At 42.4% G+C, this 17,769-nt stretch overlaps 1 protein-coding gene across 1 annotated transcript in view; it reads left to right on the top strand.

The window, feature by feature from the left end:
• Nucleotides 1–17,769, top strand: part of slc6a1b (solute carrier family 6 member 1b) — a 61,340-nt gene that overhangs the window by 33,320 nt on the left and 10,251 nt on the right. The window contains exon 12 of the mRNA XM_072472595.1: nt 2,692–2,794. Within this exon, the coding sequence (XP_072328696.1) occupies nt 2,692–2,794 (103 nt within the window). The remainder of the gene's footprint in view (nt 1–2,691; nt 2,795–17,769) is intronic.

The raw sequence follows: 17,769 nt of genomic DNA, 5'->3' as shown, positions 1-17,769 counted from the left end.
GCTGATCTCGCAGTTTTAAGCCTCTGTTCTTTCACAAGAGTTCTCACTACATCAGGAATTGAATTTTTAAACTCCTCCAAAAGTATAATTTCTCTGAGAGCTTCATACGTTTGGTCTATTTTCAAAGCCCTTATCCACCTATCAAAATTACTCTGTTTGAGCCTTTCAAACTCCATGTATGTTTGACAAAATTCTTTCTTTAAATTTTAAACCTTTGTCTGGAAGATTCAGGCACTAGCTCATATGCACTTAAGATGGATTTCTTCACCTCCTCATACGTTCCAGATACCTCCTCCGGTAGTGATGCAAACACTTCACTAGCCCTACCTACCAGCTTTGTTTGAATCAGTAATACCCACATGTCCTGTGGCCATTGGATTTGTTTAGCTACCTTCTCAAATGAAATGAAAAAGGCTTCCACTTCCTTCTCGTCAAACCTTGGCAATGCTTGGACATATTTAAATAGATCCCCACCACGTTGTCGACTATGACGCTCTGTCTCATTATCCTCATCCATCTCCTCCAACTGTACGTGTCCCTTTGTGTCTGGCAATTTTAATTGATTTTCATGTTTCAGAGCCATTTTCCGAAGGTCAAACTCTCTCTTTTTCCCTTTCCTCTCTATCTCTTTCTTTGTTTCTTTCTTCTCTCTCCTTTTCTTTTTCCTCTCTATATATTTCTCTTTCTTTTTCCGCTCTCTCTCTTTCGTATTAAAGCCGCTTCAATTCTTTCTCATGTTCCATTTGTTTAATTTGCAACTGAATTTTTGCCATTTCCCATGAGTCAAACTCTATATCTCAGGCAACTTTAAATGCTTAACCACTGCCATAATTACCTCATCTTTTCGCATTTTGTCAGGTAATGCTAACTGCAATGTTTTTGCCAGATCCAACAGTCTGCTTTTCGTCTCTGTCCGTAAAGTACTGCGTGTGAGTCTCCATCCCCAAAAACCTCTGAGCCTCTGAAAGAGCCATTGTCCACAACACATTGTCCTCACTTAAACTAAAATACCACACCGGAAAAGCAACAATCCTTCACTGTCTTTAAGTTCACAAAAGCCAATCCAATAGACTTTTATCCCCCTCGAGCCCCCAATTGTTATGGATGAGGCGCTTTCAGAACCCCAGATGTATCATGGAGTTCAACCAACCTCCCCCTTTAATGTATTTGTTGTTTTTCCTCGCACATGGCTTGTTCCCTAGGTGTGGGATTACAATTATGGACACGTGGGTTTTTAAACACAAAACAATGTTTATTCCATGAACTCAACTTAACATCTTAAATAAACATTGGATCTCTTAATACCCCTTACTTCAAATATAACTCCGAAAATATTGCAACAGTAAATAATTCCTCAAAATGTTCCTTCAAACTTCCAAGAGACTTAACACTTTTAAACAGAATCACATCAGGTTAAAGGCTTTACTATTATGAGTTTAAATCACCCAAATGATCCAGAGACAGTCTTTCATGGCAGACATCACAGAAAATCCAGCTCACTGCAAAACACAGACACTCCCCAAGCTCTTTTCCTCCAAACTGCAGCTCTCTGGAAACACACAGACACACACAAGCTGCTTTTTCAAACTCAAACTTCAAAATGGCAGATCTAAAGCCCAGCTCCACCCACTCTCTGACATCACTGTTTTCTTAAAGGTACATTGCTTAAACATCCGTGTCTTAAAGGTATTCTCACATGACACTTTTCTTGGCCTTATTCACTTGTGCCACACTGGTAATGAGCTGCACACAATGATATCTCTGCTCCTCTACCATTTTTGAAATCTTACCATTCAAGTTGTTCTCCTTTAGCAATCGTAATATCTGCTTTTGTTTCAAATTTGAGCTAATCTTTCTATTTACCCAAGGAACACCAGTTTTTGATATACCTTACATTTATCATCTGAATCAGGACTAGCAACAGAACAATCTTTTCCCCTGTTTTTCCCCGAATGCAATACGCCCAGTTTGCTCTCTTTCCATCTCCTGCGTAAATGTTTCCTACTGCTGGTTTCTGATACTGTTTGTAGCATATATATATTTAGAAAACTATTTTTGAATGCCCAAATTAGATTTCACCAAGGGCAAACAAACTCGCATTGAAATTAAGAGTAATGCTTACTTGATTTCAATAGAGTACATCGTTGGTACAAAATGTGGAGAATAATTATATGGCAAGTAAGTGTAGAATTACACAAAGTTGGTCAAAGGTTGCTGATTTTGTTACTTTATTATATAGAGTTTCAGGAATAACTTATTATAATCACGACATGCTGAACTTAAAACTTGAAAGTTTGAAAAAAAGCTTTTCCTCTGAGCTCATCCGACGGAAGTGAAATAGAGAAAAATTATAATTATTCAACGTTGCTAGTCACTTTGTATGAGCATATTGGGTTAATAATGCTTATACACATAGGCACCTGAAGCATGTTTAAAATATATCAAAGGGATTGTGCAAAATGCATTAATGGTAACTTTATTTTTGTGATGTTAAACATTGCACATCTTGCAAGCTTATTTTAATCATAATTATCCACAGAACAGTATTATCAGGTTAGTTAATCTGCCAATTATATTTAGAGTAGGTCAGTTATAATCCACAACTGGTGCAGAACTAAGAGATGCTGATGAATGATGAAGATTGAAAAATGAAAAGTTATCTAAGCAATTTATTATCATTTTTCTCCCCAGGGTGGTCTGTATGTCTTTAAACTTTTTGACTACTACTCTGCTAGTGGAATGTCTTTGCTGTTTCTTGTTTTCTTTGAGACCGTCTCAATATCTTGGTGCTATGGTAAGAATTATAAAAAAAGATTTTCTTTTATACCATGAACCTTCTCTGTTAAAGATTTTGGGCCGAGGTGAAAAACATCAGCATTTTTCCCGTCAGTCATCATGAGGCCACAATCATTCATTTCACAAGCAGCTCATCCCCACGGCCCAACACGGGGAAAAAATATTCAGTCCCAAATAGCTTGGTATCAGGTCACTTCACTGAAGATCAAGCTCACACATTTTCTGCGAAAGGCTATTGAGACAATTTGGGAACCAAAATTCAACTGTGTAATTGTGTTTGTTTCAAAGCACAATGACAAATAACATGCACACATGCGGAAGTGTGTGAACTAATAGCAGGTGAGCCATTCGACCCCTCGAGCTTGCTTCACCATTTAATAGGATTGTGGTTGATCTGTTGTGTTTCCATGTACCCACGATAACCTTTGATTCCCTTGCCTAACAAGAATCTATCTACCTCCGCCTTAAAGATATTCAACAGCCCTGCACCACCGCTTTCGGTGACAGAGTTCCAAAGTAGCACAACCCACCGAGAGGGAAAACAAATCTCATCTCTTGTCCCAAAAGGAAGACTCTTAACTTTAAAATGGTTCCCCCTAGTTCTGGAATCATCCTTTCCACATCCACCTTGTCAAGGCCGTTCAGTGTCTTATATAGTTCAACCAAGTCACCCCCTCACCTTTCTAAACTCCAGTGGAAACAAGCCCAGTTTGTCCAACCTCTCCTCATCCAACATCTAACTACATACCAAATATTTCAGGTGGCTGAACCCTGCTTCCTCATACAACATACCAATAAGTACACTTCAATTACATTTGACCAGGAAAATCCTAGATTCTAATTTCCAAAATATGCTTTTTCTTTGCATATTTTCACAACAGTTCCACCACTTCTGTGAATATTCATCAGATTACAATGAATTCAAACCTTTAGCAGATTATCTCAGTTAAATCTGTTTTACTGGTATTTTTAAAATAAATGTATGTATATTTTTATACACGTACAGAATAAATGACAGTATTATTAGTCATTCATAAGCAGGTACTGATAGCAGATAGTATCAACACCGTACTCGTCAGCTGTATTGCTATTTATATGCGTAGACGAAAATGGCAGGTAATGTGAACATTTGTGTTTAAACCGCCTTGCTGTTGTGCCCTCCTCTTACAGCTCTTCTTATCTGCCTGTTGTTTCATGAAGTTGTCTCAATCAGCAGCTAAGTGTAGATCATGTGCTATCGTCAGAGCAGGCTGAGTTGGCACTCTCCGCCACAAACAGTTTGATCAGTATATTATCATATCAGATTAAGGCTGTGCAAACAGTTATTTGTAACTGTAGTGGCAGCTGATTACCAGTACAAAGGAGGAAATGTTCATCTGCTCAGCAGGGGAAATAATCTACTCTCCATGAGAAACACAAATGCTTGGTCATTAATTTGACATCCAACATAGCAATCACCACATCCTCTTCGAATAGTGTTCAAAAATAGGAGAAGAAGCTACACTTTTGTCCTTGATTTAACCAATGGTTAATAGTTGATCTTGACCATTTTGTCTAGTATGAGCCATCTCTCAACCAACTCAGCAGATCATAATTATGGAGGCCAATGGTATTTCACTCATTTTTTTTCACAAGAGGATTTGTCAAATGCAAAAATCTCAATCTGAGGATTTTTATTTGGAATGGAATAGAATTTCTGAATGTAACTGGAATAATATACTGTTGAGAAACTCGGCATTGATGCTTTTTAGCTTGGATATAAAATCAAAAAGATTGTTGCCTGACGACAATTTATTTAAAGAAAAACAGACAGATCAATAAATTGCTATTAAAGCCATAAGTAACCCGTATGAACTTGATGCCGTTGCTGATTATCAATGTCAGGCAACCAGAAACATTTCCATAAAACATAAGAGCAGAATTAGGCCATTCGGCCCGTCGAGTCTGCTCCGCCATATTTCATTGATGTGTTAGACCATTTTTGGGGATGACTAAAACAAAAGGCTGACTATTGACAGAGTGACTGCAATCTGGATTTGCATTGAACGTTGACCTCATTGATGCGAGACCCTTATTTTGGCCACAAGAGCATTTTCAACATTTTTCCAGTTTAAGAATACAACCATTTGCATTCGCTGAAATTCTCTCAATGGGATGGGCTGTGTATCCAGTCATTCCAGACCAATAAGGACATCCTTTTAATGATTCAACTCGATATCGAAGCTGATTCGACTTTTAATGTCCCAAGAGCTAAAAAAAAGTTACGCACTTAATTCACAAACAAATCAGTTTGTGACACACATTGTGACAACAAATAACAACTCTGCTGAGTTACATTGTTATTTACGACTTTTGGAATACATCAGGCAAGCAACATGAACGCCAGTGTTCTGCGAGAAGAAAAGTAACTAACTCTCCATTTCCAAAAATAAAGAAAGAGAATTTGGTGACAGAAATCCCAAATTAAAGAAAAGAAGCGAAGGAGGAAAGTGACAGGCCGTAGGAATCCCCCATCTTTATTTGCAACCTCTTCCCTGTTGCGGGAAATAAATAATCGTCTGACTTTATTTATTTCAGCAGTCTAACTCAGGATGCACATCATAAAACGGGGCACAAGGAGTTAAGGGGGAAAGAAGAGAAGGTAGCCCAAAACTACACTGTTGCAGGGGGAAAACAGCTATTCAACTTTAGTGTACTTCACTCTTCCACTCACTAGAAACCAGACAAGGGCTTTTGGAGTTAAAACTAGGCCTTTATTCCAAGCTATAGTAGGGGCTAGTGGCATTCCTAGTTGGGGTACCAGAGAGCACAGATTCAAGAATGGTACAGACAGATATACTTTGAGATTCGGTTACAAGAAATTAGCATATACCAATAATTTGTTACTAGTTATCTATGTCCAATAATGACTATTGATTAAGGTTACATTATGTATAATGAGTTTAATTACCAATCATAATCACGGCATGTATGTATTATATAGGCAAGCATGTATTTGTCTCTACTTATCTACTAACTGCTAGACATGAGTAAGATAAAGATATGCCTGGTGTCCCATACTCCCATCCCATTGTTAAGTGTTTTGTAAGACACACATGGGTGGCAGTTGCATAAAGATCAATTGAATGTTTGCATGCAAGCTACGTGACTACATTCTTTCTGTAATTAATATAACATGGGTCCTTGAATACGATCTGTAAATGGTCTGCGCTGTAGCAACTGGTTTCTCATCGCTGGTTTCTGTGTTTAAGAATTTACCAGCTAGCAAGCAGCAGCCTGCATGAACCGTTTGGTTTTTAACCTTTTCTAGACTAATCATAGGAAGGGGGGAAGGAGAGACAGGACCTCCTTGAGGATGAGGAAAGAACAAACACATAACCCCTCTGAAGATAAATGAAGGGAGAAGAGAGGCAAAATGTTACACATTGAGCGAGAGAGGGGCTTTCCATGTCTGGAGATACCCGAAGCATAGCTGCTGCTGGATGCACATTATAATACAGCCTCCCATTAGCCATTTGCAATACCATGGGAGTATCACTATTAAATGTGAGGAGGTGAAAGCTCAGAACAAAATACTTATACAAATTAAATTTCACAATAATAGTAATTTTGAAAATAAAAATATTTAATAACGAAAATGTGGCTCTAAAAATCTAGTCCATAGTTATATCTGCTTATATTGGGAACAGTCCATTCATTACATGGCCAAATAAATTAGTTCAGAGAATTTGGATAAGAATATCTTCCAGCACATTTGAAGTTATTTCGGGACGGGGTCAATTCACTACAGAAAAAAGTAAGGAACAAGGCAGATGACCAAAAAACTTGGCAATTGTCTCAACTTAGCGTTGATACAGCTGTCAAAGACACCCAGGAGGAAGAAACTATCTGAAACAAAAGAATATAAAATCCCAAGGGATCGTATGCTAAATTCAGAATTAACAACTTTACAACTTCCATTGGGTGACATCTATAGATTTATTTCAATTTCTGACATGCTGATTTCACCACAGCAATCAATCTGCCAATAAATGGATGCAAAATTCACTTGATGAAAAGAGTGTCAATTATGCAAAGTTTGTGAAGTGTTGGAAATCCTAGTTCCAAGTCTCAGATCGATGCTCCTATGTGTAATCTTGCAGACGATTGCTAACTGAATGATTCTCTCCCAAGGGCCAAGTCTGCATTAGAAAGTGAAGATTCAAAGAAATGCTAAACAAGTGACAATATATCTACTGTGTGGCTTTTGTGAGGGTCACAAAGAGTACAGCATGAGTTTGTTGAGTCAAACAGAAAGTAATTTTCATTTACAACAATATTTACACAGCACCAGTTGTTCACTGCTGGTTCTCTCTAGCCGGTACCACGCTGTCCAGCTCTATTTATACAGCTGAAAGGTTAACAATTGCTCTACCCCCTTATTGGGGGAACTCATATTCCCCAAGATCCAAGGGGTAACCAATTGTCCCGACTGAATAACATCCGGGTAGGTTATAACAGTGTTTGTGAAGGTTTCATTATAGTTTTGGGAAAAAATACACAAGAACACAGGAGATAGGAGCAGGAGTAGACATTACTTCGAGTACTCTCTCACATTCAATGCGATCATGACTGATCTTGAACTTAAACTCCATTTTCCTGCCTGTTCCCCATATCCCCTAAATTCCCTGATAGTCTAAAAGTCTGCTGATCCCAGGGTTAAATATATTCAATGATAGAACTTCCACAAATCTCTGGCATAGAGAATTTCAGAGACTTATAACCCTTTGAGTGAAGTAATTTCTCCTTATCTCAGTCCTAAATGATCAACCCTCTTGTCCTAAGACTGTTACCTCATGTTGTAGCTTTGCAATGCTGACCGTGTCAAGCTCATTCAGAATCTCAATGACATCACCTCTCATTCTTCCAAACTCCGAAGAACATAGACCCGATTTGCTCTGCCTCTCATTACAGGGCAACCTTCTCATCCCAGGGACCAATCTAGCACAATAAATGGTTGATTACCAATAAAAAATTAAATACATTGATGTAGCAGTGCGGAGGTACATGAGACGACATTCCAAGCAATTAATCTCAACATCGCTTAAAATGGAGCTGCGATTTCTCTTCCAAAATGCCACTAGAATGACAGAATCCAACAAGTCCATCTCTGCCTAGTGGATTACATCAATATCCATTTGTTCCTCACAAAAGACAATTTCTCTGTGCAATCTATAGTGTAGAACATGCTGATTGAAAAATCTTCATCCATGTACTCACTATCCTGTGTAGATATATCCTGAATCCAAACTCAGTAGGCAAAAAATAAATGAAGTGGGTTCTCATAGGAAGATAGGAGCAGGAGTAGGCCACTCAGCCCCTCAAGTCTGCTCCGCCATTCAAATAGATCCCAGCTGTAGCTTGTAGAAGTACAATATTGAAAGCACGAGTGATAGCGAGTCCACAGTTTCTTTTATGTCTCTCTCTATTTTCATTTCCATTGAAGTCAAAATCCAGAAAGATGAAAGCAGGTTGCTGACTCACCACCCATTTTACGTAATTATAATGCCAAGACCTACTCCAATATAAGCAGTTCAAAGATGATCTTACCAGGAGTTGGTATTATTTTATGCTCTTCCAATCACAGACAAATATCTAAATTCATCTTCTCTAGATTTCAGGACAGACCTTAATGTTAAATTTAAATTCTGAGACTGGAAGCTTTACATTTTTAAATGTATTTCGAGTTTCTGCTTTGAACATTTTCCAGGGTGCCTTGTGGCTGCTACATTTATATTGATACAACTGATGTTCAGGGGTGCATCAATACCGGTGTCAGGGCAGCCCACAGATCAGATCTGCACCTCGTGCCTGAACATACAGTAACAAGCTGTGTGAGACCCCCTCCCAAAGCTTGTCTCACGGTGCTATTTACTAGCCTGCCTTACATACTTAACGCAAATCCAGAGTTATTTGGAGCCTGACTCCCGAGTGATAATCAGATCCTGATTCTGAGTCCGGAGTGAATTACTGCCAGAGCATGGGCATGAGGTGAAACAACTTCACACTAATTCTCCTGTTGCAGAGTGAATGCACCCTCACACTGCTCTGAGTTGGCACTGACCATCACTGTAGGTCAGCTCAACGTGCAGCATTGTGCTAAATAATAAGCAATAATTTTCTTGGCGATTTATAGCTTCACTGACACTTTCTCATGGGGTTGGCCCTGGGATGCGAGGCGCAATAAGTTTTGAGGCTGGGAGCAAGGAGTTACAAAAAGACACAGCACAGACTGAATGAACGAACAAAACAATGGCAGATAGAGTTCCACGTGGGGAAGCGTGAAGTCATCCAGTTTGGATCTGAGGAAGGCAAATCAGAATATTCTCCTAATGTTAGTGCTCAGATAGAAAAAAGTAATTAATTGGAATGCTGGAATAAAACAAATAAAAATAAAGGTTTTCAGCATCCGTATTATTTTGCTTGAGTGTGTAATGAAATTGGTCTTTATTGTAAAGGGTCTGAGTTTTTAAAGTGAGGAAGGAATGCTTCAGTTGCACAGAGAATGTTCAGATCCCATGTGGAGCTGTGCCATTCAGTGCTGGACATCCTCAATCAACATATATTGATCTTTGATAGGGAATGATACAGATTCACCAGGATGTTAACAGGACTTAAAGAGTTAAATTATGAGGCCGTAGTGCAGGGGAGAATCAATTTTAATGGAGACAAGAAATAGCAAAGGAAAGAAGTACCTGGTGAGAGTAATTTATGGGCCTCCTCACAATAGCTACATAGTAGGACTGAGTATACATCAAGAAACAATCAAGAAAAGAAGGTAGTGCAATAATGACAGGTGACTTTAATGTTCAGATCAATTGGACAAATCAAATTTGCAATGGTAGCCTGGGGGATGAGTTCATAGGCTGCATTCAAAATACAATTTAGAATACAAATTCTGGAATCTACCAAGGATCAGTCTTATAATGAGACAGGATTAATAAAAGAGCTCATGTAAAGATCCTCTGGCAAGAGAGATCAGAACATGATAAAATTTCACATTCAGTTTGAGAGTGAGAAATGTGGGTCCATAACTAGTGTGTTAAACTGAAATAAAGGCAATTAAAAGGGTAAGAAGACAGAGTAGGCTAAAGGTGACTGGGAAAATAGGTTGTAAGGTGAGATTGTAGAGGTGTAGTGCAGACATTAAAGGATATATTTCATGGCTGTCAACAAAGATGTATTCCATTGAGAATGGTGCAACATCCATGGTTAACTAAGAGAGTTAAGGCTGATATCAAATTGAGAGAAACGTTGTACAAGCTGCGAAGATTTGTGGTAGCCAGTGTAAGTATTTTGGATACCTAAATAGACAGTTGACCAATCAGAGGTCATCTTAAGATGGTTTATTAAGAAACATCACTTTAGATATGATACATTAATTAGACAGAAAAAATATACAATTGGCACCAGTTGAGAGTAATTTACTGATTCCGGAGGTCAAGTGGATGGTTCAGAGTTCGTTGATCTCAGTAGCTTGTGATAACAGCACTCTGCTCTCTAGTCCAAGTGTTGGGTAAAACTTTCTCTCCCGCCGGTCCATTGTCCACCTGAGGAAGGCAAATGCCCAACGAGCTCTGCCACCTCCCCAGTGCCTCAGCTCTTTACCACCAGTATAAACTTATATTTATATACTCTTTTTTGGGGGCTGGTAGCTTACCTAGTATTAATCATCTATCTAACCATTCTGACCAATAGATACATGACAGGTACTCTAAATGTCAGGGTGGTTACCACCTTCCCTGTCCATCTCCCTGCTCAAGATCAGCTTTTTAGTTTACATTCTGCCGAGGGTCATATCCTGGTCCTTTCTAAACAATTGCATAGTTAAGGAGGCGGGGGGGGGGGGGGGGGGGGGTTCACAGGACGCTATCCTAACAGCTTTGGAATGTCAACATGACAGCCTGACCTGAGAGTGTTTATAGGTCCAAGTGTTTAGTAATCCTCTTTCAGAGAGCGAATCAACGCTGTTCAACAAATCTTAAAAAGGTTCGAATTACACAGAAAATGTCTGTTTGTTAAAGTCGCTGATTGTTTTGTACCAGATGATTGGGAAAGTTTCAGAAATCTGTAAAGAAGGACTAAAAGATAGCAAAGGTGGAGAAATTGGAATATGTGGCAAAACTAGCAAGAAATATAAAAATAGACAATAAAAGCTTCTACAAGTATATAAAAAGTAAAAGAGCAGCTGAAGTGAGTGTTGGTCCCTTAGAGGGTGGGACTGAGGAATTAACAATGGGAAATGAGTGGCGCGATGCTCCCCCAAAATTTTGAGTTTCCTGCCAGCTCTGCAGGTGAGTTCTCCACCGCTATTCAATAACAGTTTGTTCACTTTTTTGTGCCCTGGGGAGTTTCTCACCAGTTTAGCCCACACTGGGGAGCTGAACTCCGAGATCGGGCCACCATTTTGAAAAGGTGCCCTGATCTCTAAGTGAGCTTATGGGTCCCCCCCCCCCCCCCCACCCATGGGCAATGTCATCCCCCACACACATGGGCACTACCTCACACACCCCCACGTGAGAACACCCTGCTATGGCGTCCCTGAAGGTCCCCTCTCTTCAGGTCCCCCCAAGCCCACTTACAGTATCCCCTCCCTTCTAGGACCCCCACCCAACCTCCTGGAGGCCCCTGCTTACCTGCCCTGCACTGCCCCACCCTTCAAACACCCTTCAAACTCATTTCATGGGCATGGCCTCGCTCCTCCCAGGCCCTTAGCAATGCCTCACTGGCACTCAGACACTCTTGCACTGCCACCATGGCACTAGCTTGGCAGTGCCATCCAGGCACCTTGGCAGTGCCACTGGGCAGTGCCAAGGTGCCCAGCTTCCAAGTGGAGGGCATTTAACCTGACCATTCTGGAGTCTCCGATGTCCGGGAGACCCCCCGGGTGCCGTTCCTCCTGGTCCACGTTTATGTTGACCAGCACTGATTGAGCTCAGTTGCAGCCTCCCTGGGGAGGCTGAAGAATCAAGGGAGACCGTTGGATCCCAAGCAGGTAGGTTGTAAGTAGGTTTACGACCTACATGAGTGAGCATCATTTGGTCCTGCCCATTTGGGGCGGGGTTCTGCTTCTGACATCTCGCGGGACTTCAGAGAATCTCGAGAGGTACAGAGGCTGTCAGGACTCTTGCCGCAAACCCCTCCCGGCATTCTCCAGCCGCGTTGCGCTCAAGCTAGAGCACAACGCAGACGGAGAATCGCGCCCACAGAAATGATAGAGGCTTTGGACAAGTGCTTTGTATCCATTTTCCCACTAGAAGGCACAAATAAAGCATCCCATGTATAGTTGAAAATCAAGAGAAAAACAGAGAGAAGAACTTTGAATTATTACTGTCATAAAAAGTCGGAAAAACTAACCACTCTAAGTATATTATAAATTCATGCAAATTCGCACCCTTCCTCGCCGGTGCAAATCCCATTTTTGGCCTCTCGTGAGATTACAAGATTAGAGGATTTGCACCCACAGCTAGCGGGCCTGCCAAATTCCGCCCATGGGCTGTTCAGACACCAACATGTTTAAAATAACCAGGTTGTCACCTCTGCTAAAGGAATGGAGAAAGAAATTCAATACAAATTATATTCAACATTTGTACCCTGGTATTCCATGACACATTTTCAACGCCATTAGAAACAAATTGCTTGAGGAGCATAAGTTCAAGCAAATATACAGCACTCCATGTTAGCTGACCTTAATATGACCAGAAACAGTGTAACTCAGATTCAACTGATGCTAACAGGGTGTCATACTGTGCAGCTAATAGCTCGATAATAGTAGCTTCGGTGTAATTGCAGCTCTAGGCTTATATTCATAGCAATAGCATCAATATATAATGCTTCTATTAAATACCTTGGTGCAGTTATCAAATTATTATACTGCTTTTGCTGTGTATGATGCCATTGGCCATCTGATATTGTAACAGCGCAATCTGTTACTGATATCCATGTTATGTAGCTATAGCAACCATAAATGTCAGCTACTAGTGTCCTGCTTTCTGCGACTGCATATATGCTTTATTTTCGGCTTTTTGTTCACCAGAAACATTGTTTCAATGCTAATTCACTCTCACTTCTTTTTGGATGTGCTTACACGTAACAGAGTGAGTTTTCATTTTGGTGGAAGGGGTATGAAAAAAGAGAGAGAACTCACATAGACATTTGTCCCACAACCCCATCTTTTTAACGTGGTAGATTTTAAACAGAATACCATAGAATCTCTACAGTGCAGAAGGAGGCCATTCGATCCATTAGTCTGCACGACCCTCTGACCCTACCTAGGCCCACTCCCCCACCCTAACCCTGTAACCCCACCTAATCTGCACATCCATGGACAGTGAGTGGAAATTTAGCATGGCCAATCCACCTAAGCTGCACATCTTTAGACTGTAGGAGGAAACCAACGCAAACACGGGGAGAAAGTGTAAACTCCACACAATCTCCCAAGGCCAGAATTGAACCCGGATCCTTGGAGCTGTGAGGCAACAGTGCTAACCATTGTGCTACCATGCTGCCCTTAATTCTCCCCTCATTACAACTCAACCGTCACATTGGAACAAGTGAATATTCATACCATGGATATTCCAACTTCATATAACAACAGGCTACGCTGGAAATATTCTGTCAGGCCGCCAGCTTCTGTGGAGATGAGAAATACAATCAACGTTTGGGGTCGATGATCTCTTATCAGAACTCATAGCCAACCGGCAGACCTCACTTTGTTTGGTCCAATGATAAGTAACATTCGGTCATTCAGAGGAGGGGGGGGGGGAAAGTGAGCAAATTCCTTTTCATTAGTGAAAGACACTAGAAGAGAAGAATGAATGAAGCATAATACAGAACTTACTTCTGAAAAATGCATTTCGAAGAAATTACAGAAATAAGGTAACATGTTCCAAATTGTCAAAAGGACAGAACTGCTTTATGACTGTCAGGAGTTTGGAAGAAAGAAGAACTCCTGCAGAGAATGTCACAGCCGGGAGAGACAGTCATGAAAAATAATTGAACAGATGAATTGACCAGCCATGATAGTTGGGAATGAAAATGAAAAGTTACGGCAAGATGAAACCAATTTGTCTTAGAATCAGCATCAGCTCCGATGGACTATCTCAGGCATTTTTCTGTATTTTCCTACATATAGTGGAAAAACCCAACAAAAAGGTACGGTATGATTGTGAAATACTTAACCCCGTCAAGGCTGGAATATCTGATACATTTACCTTAATTGGTTTGTTTCAATATTTCCAGGAAAGAAGACTTCAGTATTGTTGAAAAAAAAGAGGCATGCTGTCAAAGTTTATCATCTTGTGCCCATCAGGACAGAGTCACAAACATACAATCTCAAAGGAAAGTAGAATTTATACTGAATGAGAAGAGGGTGCTAATTTGTTGGCAATTGGGTTCTGATTGCCGGAGATACTTCCATGGCTAATTCACCAGGAAACAGTTACCTGTCAAACCTTTGTTTAAATTCAAACCAGGCAGATTGATTTTGATTGATCAAGGCTTTTACATGGGGAATGTACCAGGAAATGGCTGTCCCCCAACCTTTTGTTTCGTCGAAAAATGTGCAATGTGTTGACACGTTCTTTCTGTTTCCAAAGGACAGGGCCCTGCGTATGAATATATGTTGTTTTGCACATGCATAAGTGAGCCACAATATAAGCTCAACTGATGATCTCAAATTGGTTATTAGTGTGGTTCTTAGCACAATCACAGCTACTGGAAGTTATATGTATTCACACACAGAACACTGCATTTTGCAAACAAAAAGAATATGTACATTGCGCTTTTTTCAACTACACAAAAACTTGGGAGCAGCCATTCTCTGGTTCATTCCCCAGTAATGCCTTTGCCAATCAGAGTTTACTTGCCTGGTTTGAATTTAAACAAAAGCTTGGCAGTTATCTGTCCTCTGTGCATCCTCCATGGCAATGCCTCTACTATTCAGAGCCCATTTGCCAACTAATCAGCCCCCTCTTCACATGCAGTATAAATTGTCCCCATTGAGATTTGAGATTTTGTCCTGATGAGTGCAAGATGAAAAGCTTCAACAGCATGTCTCTTCTTTGAGCAACTACCTGGTGTACTACCTAGTGCCAAAAAAAGGCTCGCTAATACTCAGGAGATTCCAACAAGGCCCAATGACAGATTCAAAATAATGGTTGCGATCTACCAGCTGCGTAGTGCCGAGCGCGAAAACGAGTGGGCCGGTTAGATAGCGAGAGAAGCCGATATCAGGAACCATGCGGGTCGCCGATCAGTTTTCGATCTAACCAGCCTGCTCCCGTAGGCGAGATCCCGATCCCGCCGCAGCGTGGCGAGAAACCAATAATCACCAATTGAGGACAACCCTATCCCGTTAATGGGAAGGACCCCCTATCGAACGATCTCCAGTGATCGAACCCCCAGCGAGTGGTCACGCATGCGCCGTTCAGCACACCAATTTTAAAACGTGAAGCACTGTCAGCGGGTCAATATACAAGTCAGGAGGGTGATGATAACCCACTGTGAACTGAGCTCTGGTGCTTCCCAATCTATGCCATAGTCTGACTCCTGTCTGCTAGTAGCGCACTCACAACATGTTGTATGCCTTGGGCAGGAGAGGATCCAGGTCTGGTAGCTGGGAGCCCAAGGGGCTGGGGCAGGGGTGGGGGGGAGCGTGCAAAAGGCTACTGGGGAGGGGGGGTTCCTGGTCGGCCCATAGTGCGGAATAATAGGACAGAAGCTTCACATGTCTCGGATGTAATGTTCTTTAATGGTATACAGTAGCGACCCCCAATAGTCCCGAGCTCTCGATGGTGCCACCCCCTTCCCCCCCATTACCTTATCAATGACTATCTGCTTAGCCACCCTTGCCCTGCTGCTATGTCTAGGTGTGTCCGCAGGATGCACATCAGGGCTGGGTGAAACTTGCTGATTACTGCGTCATGTGCCCTTTGATGCGCTTGACGTGCGTCCTCTGAAGGGTTTGTGGCTGGAGGGCCCCGACAAACTTGGCGGTGGCACATGCCTTGCCGTGCCACCCTTTTCTGCACGCTGACCCCAAAATGTTCCGTTGTCGGGGGCAGGGGTTGGACTCGGGAGAGCTGTCATCACCCCATAGGGAGGCCCCGGGTTGGCCTCCAGCGCTCCATCCTCCCAATCAGTGCTCCGAGGGCCCTGGATGTCACTTTGGGATGGAGGGACAGTTGGGTTGAGATCTGGATGCGCCTGCATCGTTAGGCTTTGCCAGACCCTGGCATCTCCCCAATGTCTGTGCCATGGTGTCGATACCCTCAGAGATGCCCCTCTGAAAGCGGGCCATGCTCTGCAGTGCCTCACCAAAGTCCACCTGCATCTGGGACACAATCCTCAGCAACCAGAATGTGCTCTGGAGTGTCTCGGCAATGCCCACCTGAGACTGGGACTTGCTCCGCAACCCATCGGAAAGGTTCACCTACGTCAAGGACACGTCTCCCAGGGACCCGGACATGCTGTCGAGGTGTTCAGTCATGGCCGTCAGCTACACCTTGGACACCACCATTCATGGTGCTGACGCGTGCTCCAGGCTTTCCACTGCGGTCATCACTAGCAGTGTTGGCCTCGGTGCCATGCATTGCCGGCACCATCTCCTATGCCTGATGCCTTTGGAACTCCTCCAATTGGCTATGGACCCACGGGAATGTCACTGACAAACCCCTCTGAACCTCACAGCTGCACTCTATCGACTGCATCAGCTGGGCATGGGTGAGGTATAATGGTGGGTGCAAGGGTGCGCTGGGGCATGTGCATGTTTCGGTCTTGTTGGAGGAGGGCGGCCGTGCTACGCGCAGGATCGTCGGGGGCGGGGGTACAGGTGGGACCACTGCCAGAGGGCCAATGCCAACTCTCCTGTGTGGCCCAATGATGGTGGTTGAGCTTCTTGTGGCACTGGGTGGCAATCCTCCCGGTGGCACTCCTCGAGCTGACGGCTGCTACCACTGCCTCCCAGGTGGCACTGGCCGACTCTCCGACCCCATCGGGGGAACAGGGTAGCCCGTCTGGACTCCACCGCATCCTTCAGCCTGGCCGGGTCGGCACCTCCGAACCGTGAAGCTGATCTGCGTGGTGGCATGGCTGCCATGCTGTCTGGGGGATCCCACTGTTTGCTCTGCTGGATCGGTTTAAGTGCTGCTCCCCCTCGTTAGCAGGGAGTTGACGGGCGCGGTCCTGGCGAATCAGCTGGCAGGACAGTCATTTGCGGCATGAAACCCGTGGGGCATCAGTAAGTGCCCCAATTAACATTAGATATCGGTGATAGCCTCACTGGGTCAGATGTCGGGAAACACCCGGTGATTCCAGCTCGCGTCCACACTTAGAACCAATTTGGTTAGATCACGTCCAATAAATGTTAGCACTGTCTCTCCAACAGTGACATAAGACAGATAGATACATTTTGTCTTTGCTCTATGACAGAAAGGTCAAGGGTGCAGCGAAGACAAGTAGCACAACCAGAGGGCGATATAACTTAAGACAGCAATAATGAATTACAACTGATGGAAACGTAGAGAAGTTCTGAGAAGGGGGATTGGTTTGTAAAAGGACTGTGTGTCAAACTAGAAGACAATTGAAAGTAATAGCTGAGCAGCAACATGGAAAACATACAAAGAATAATAGATAATTCATTGGAAAAATGTGTTAACGGTTGTAATTGTAAAATCATCACAGTGCATTTGTCATTAGGGAACTGAGAAACGCAATTTGTCACATTCACAAATTAACCTAAAACAGAAATGACCGAAGTATATAGTTTAGAAATAGTCATCTGTGAAAGGGGTTAACCTATTTGTATATGTGAGGAACATACATACACCAGGTACCACCCAAAGCAAACCTGACAGTCGGGCTTTACAGAAAGATACTTGTTTAAACTGTGCAATTCACAAATCCCATCTGTGTTCAGTGTGTCAATAGGCTATA

The sequence above is a fragment of the Scyliorhinus torazame genome, chromosome 13 (assembly GCF_047496885.1).
Source record: "Scyliorhinus torazame isolate Kashiwa2021f chromosome 13, sScyTor2.1, whole genome shotgun sequence".
Lineage (NCBI taxonomy): Eukaryota > Metazoa > Chordata > Chondrichthyes > Carcharhiniformes > Scyliorhinidae > Scyliorhinus > Scyliorhinus torazame.
The sequence above is the reverse complement of the archived record's forward strand: the minus strand, read 5'-3'. Positions and strand labels throughout refer to the sequence as shown.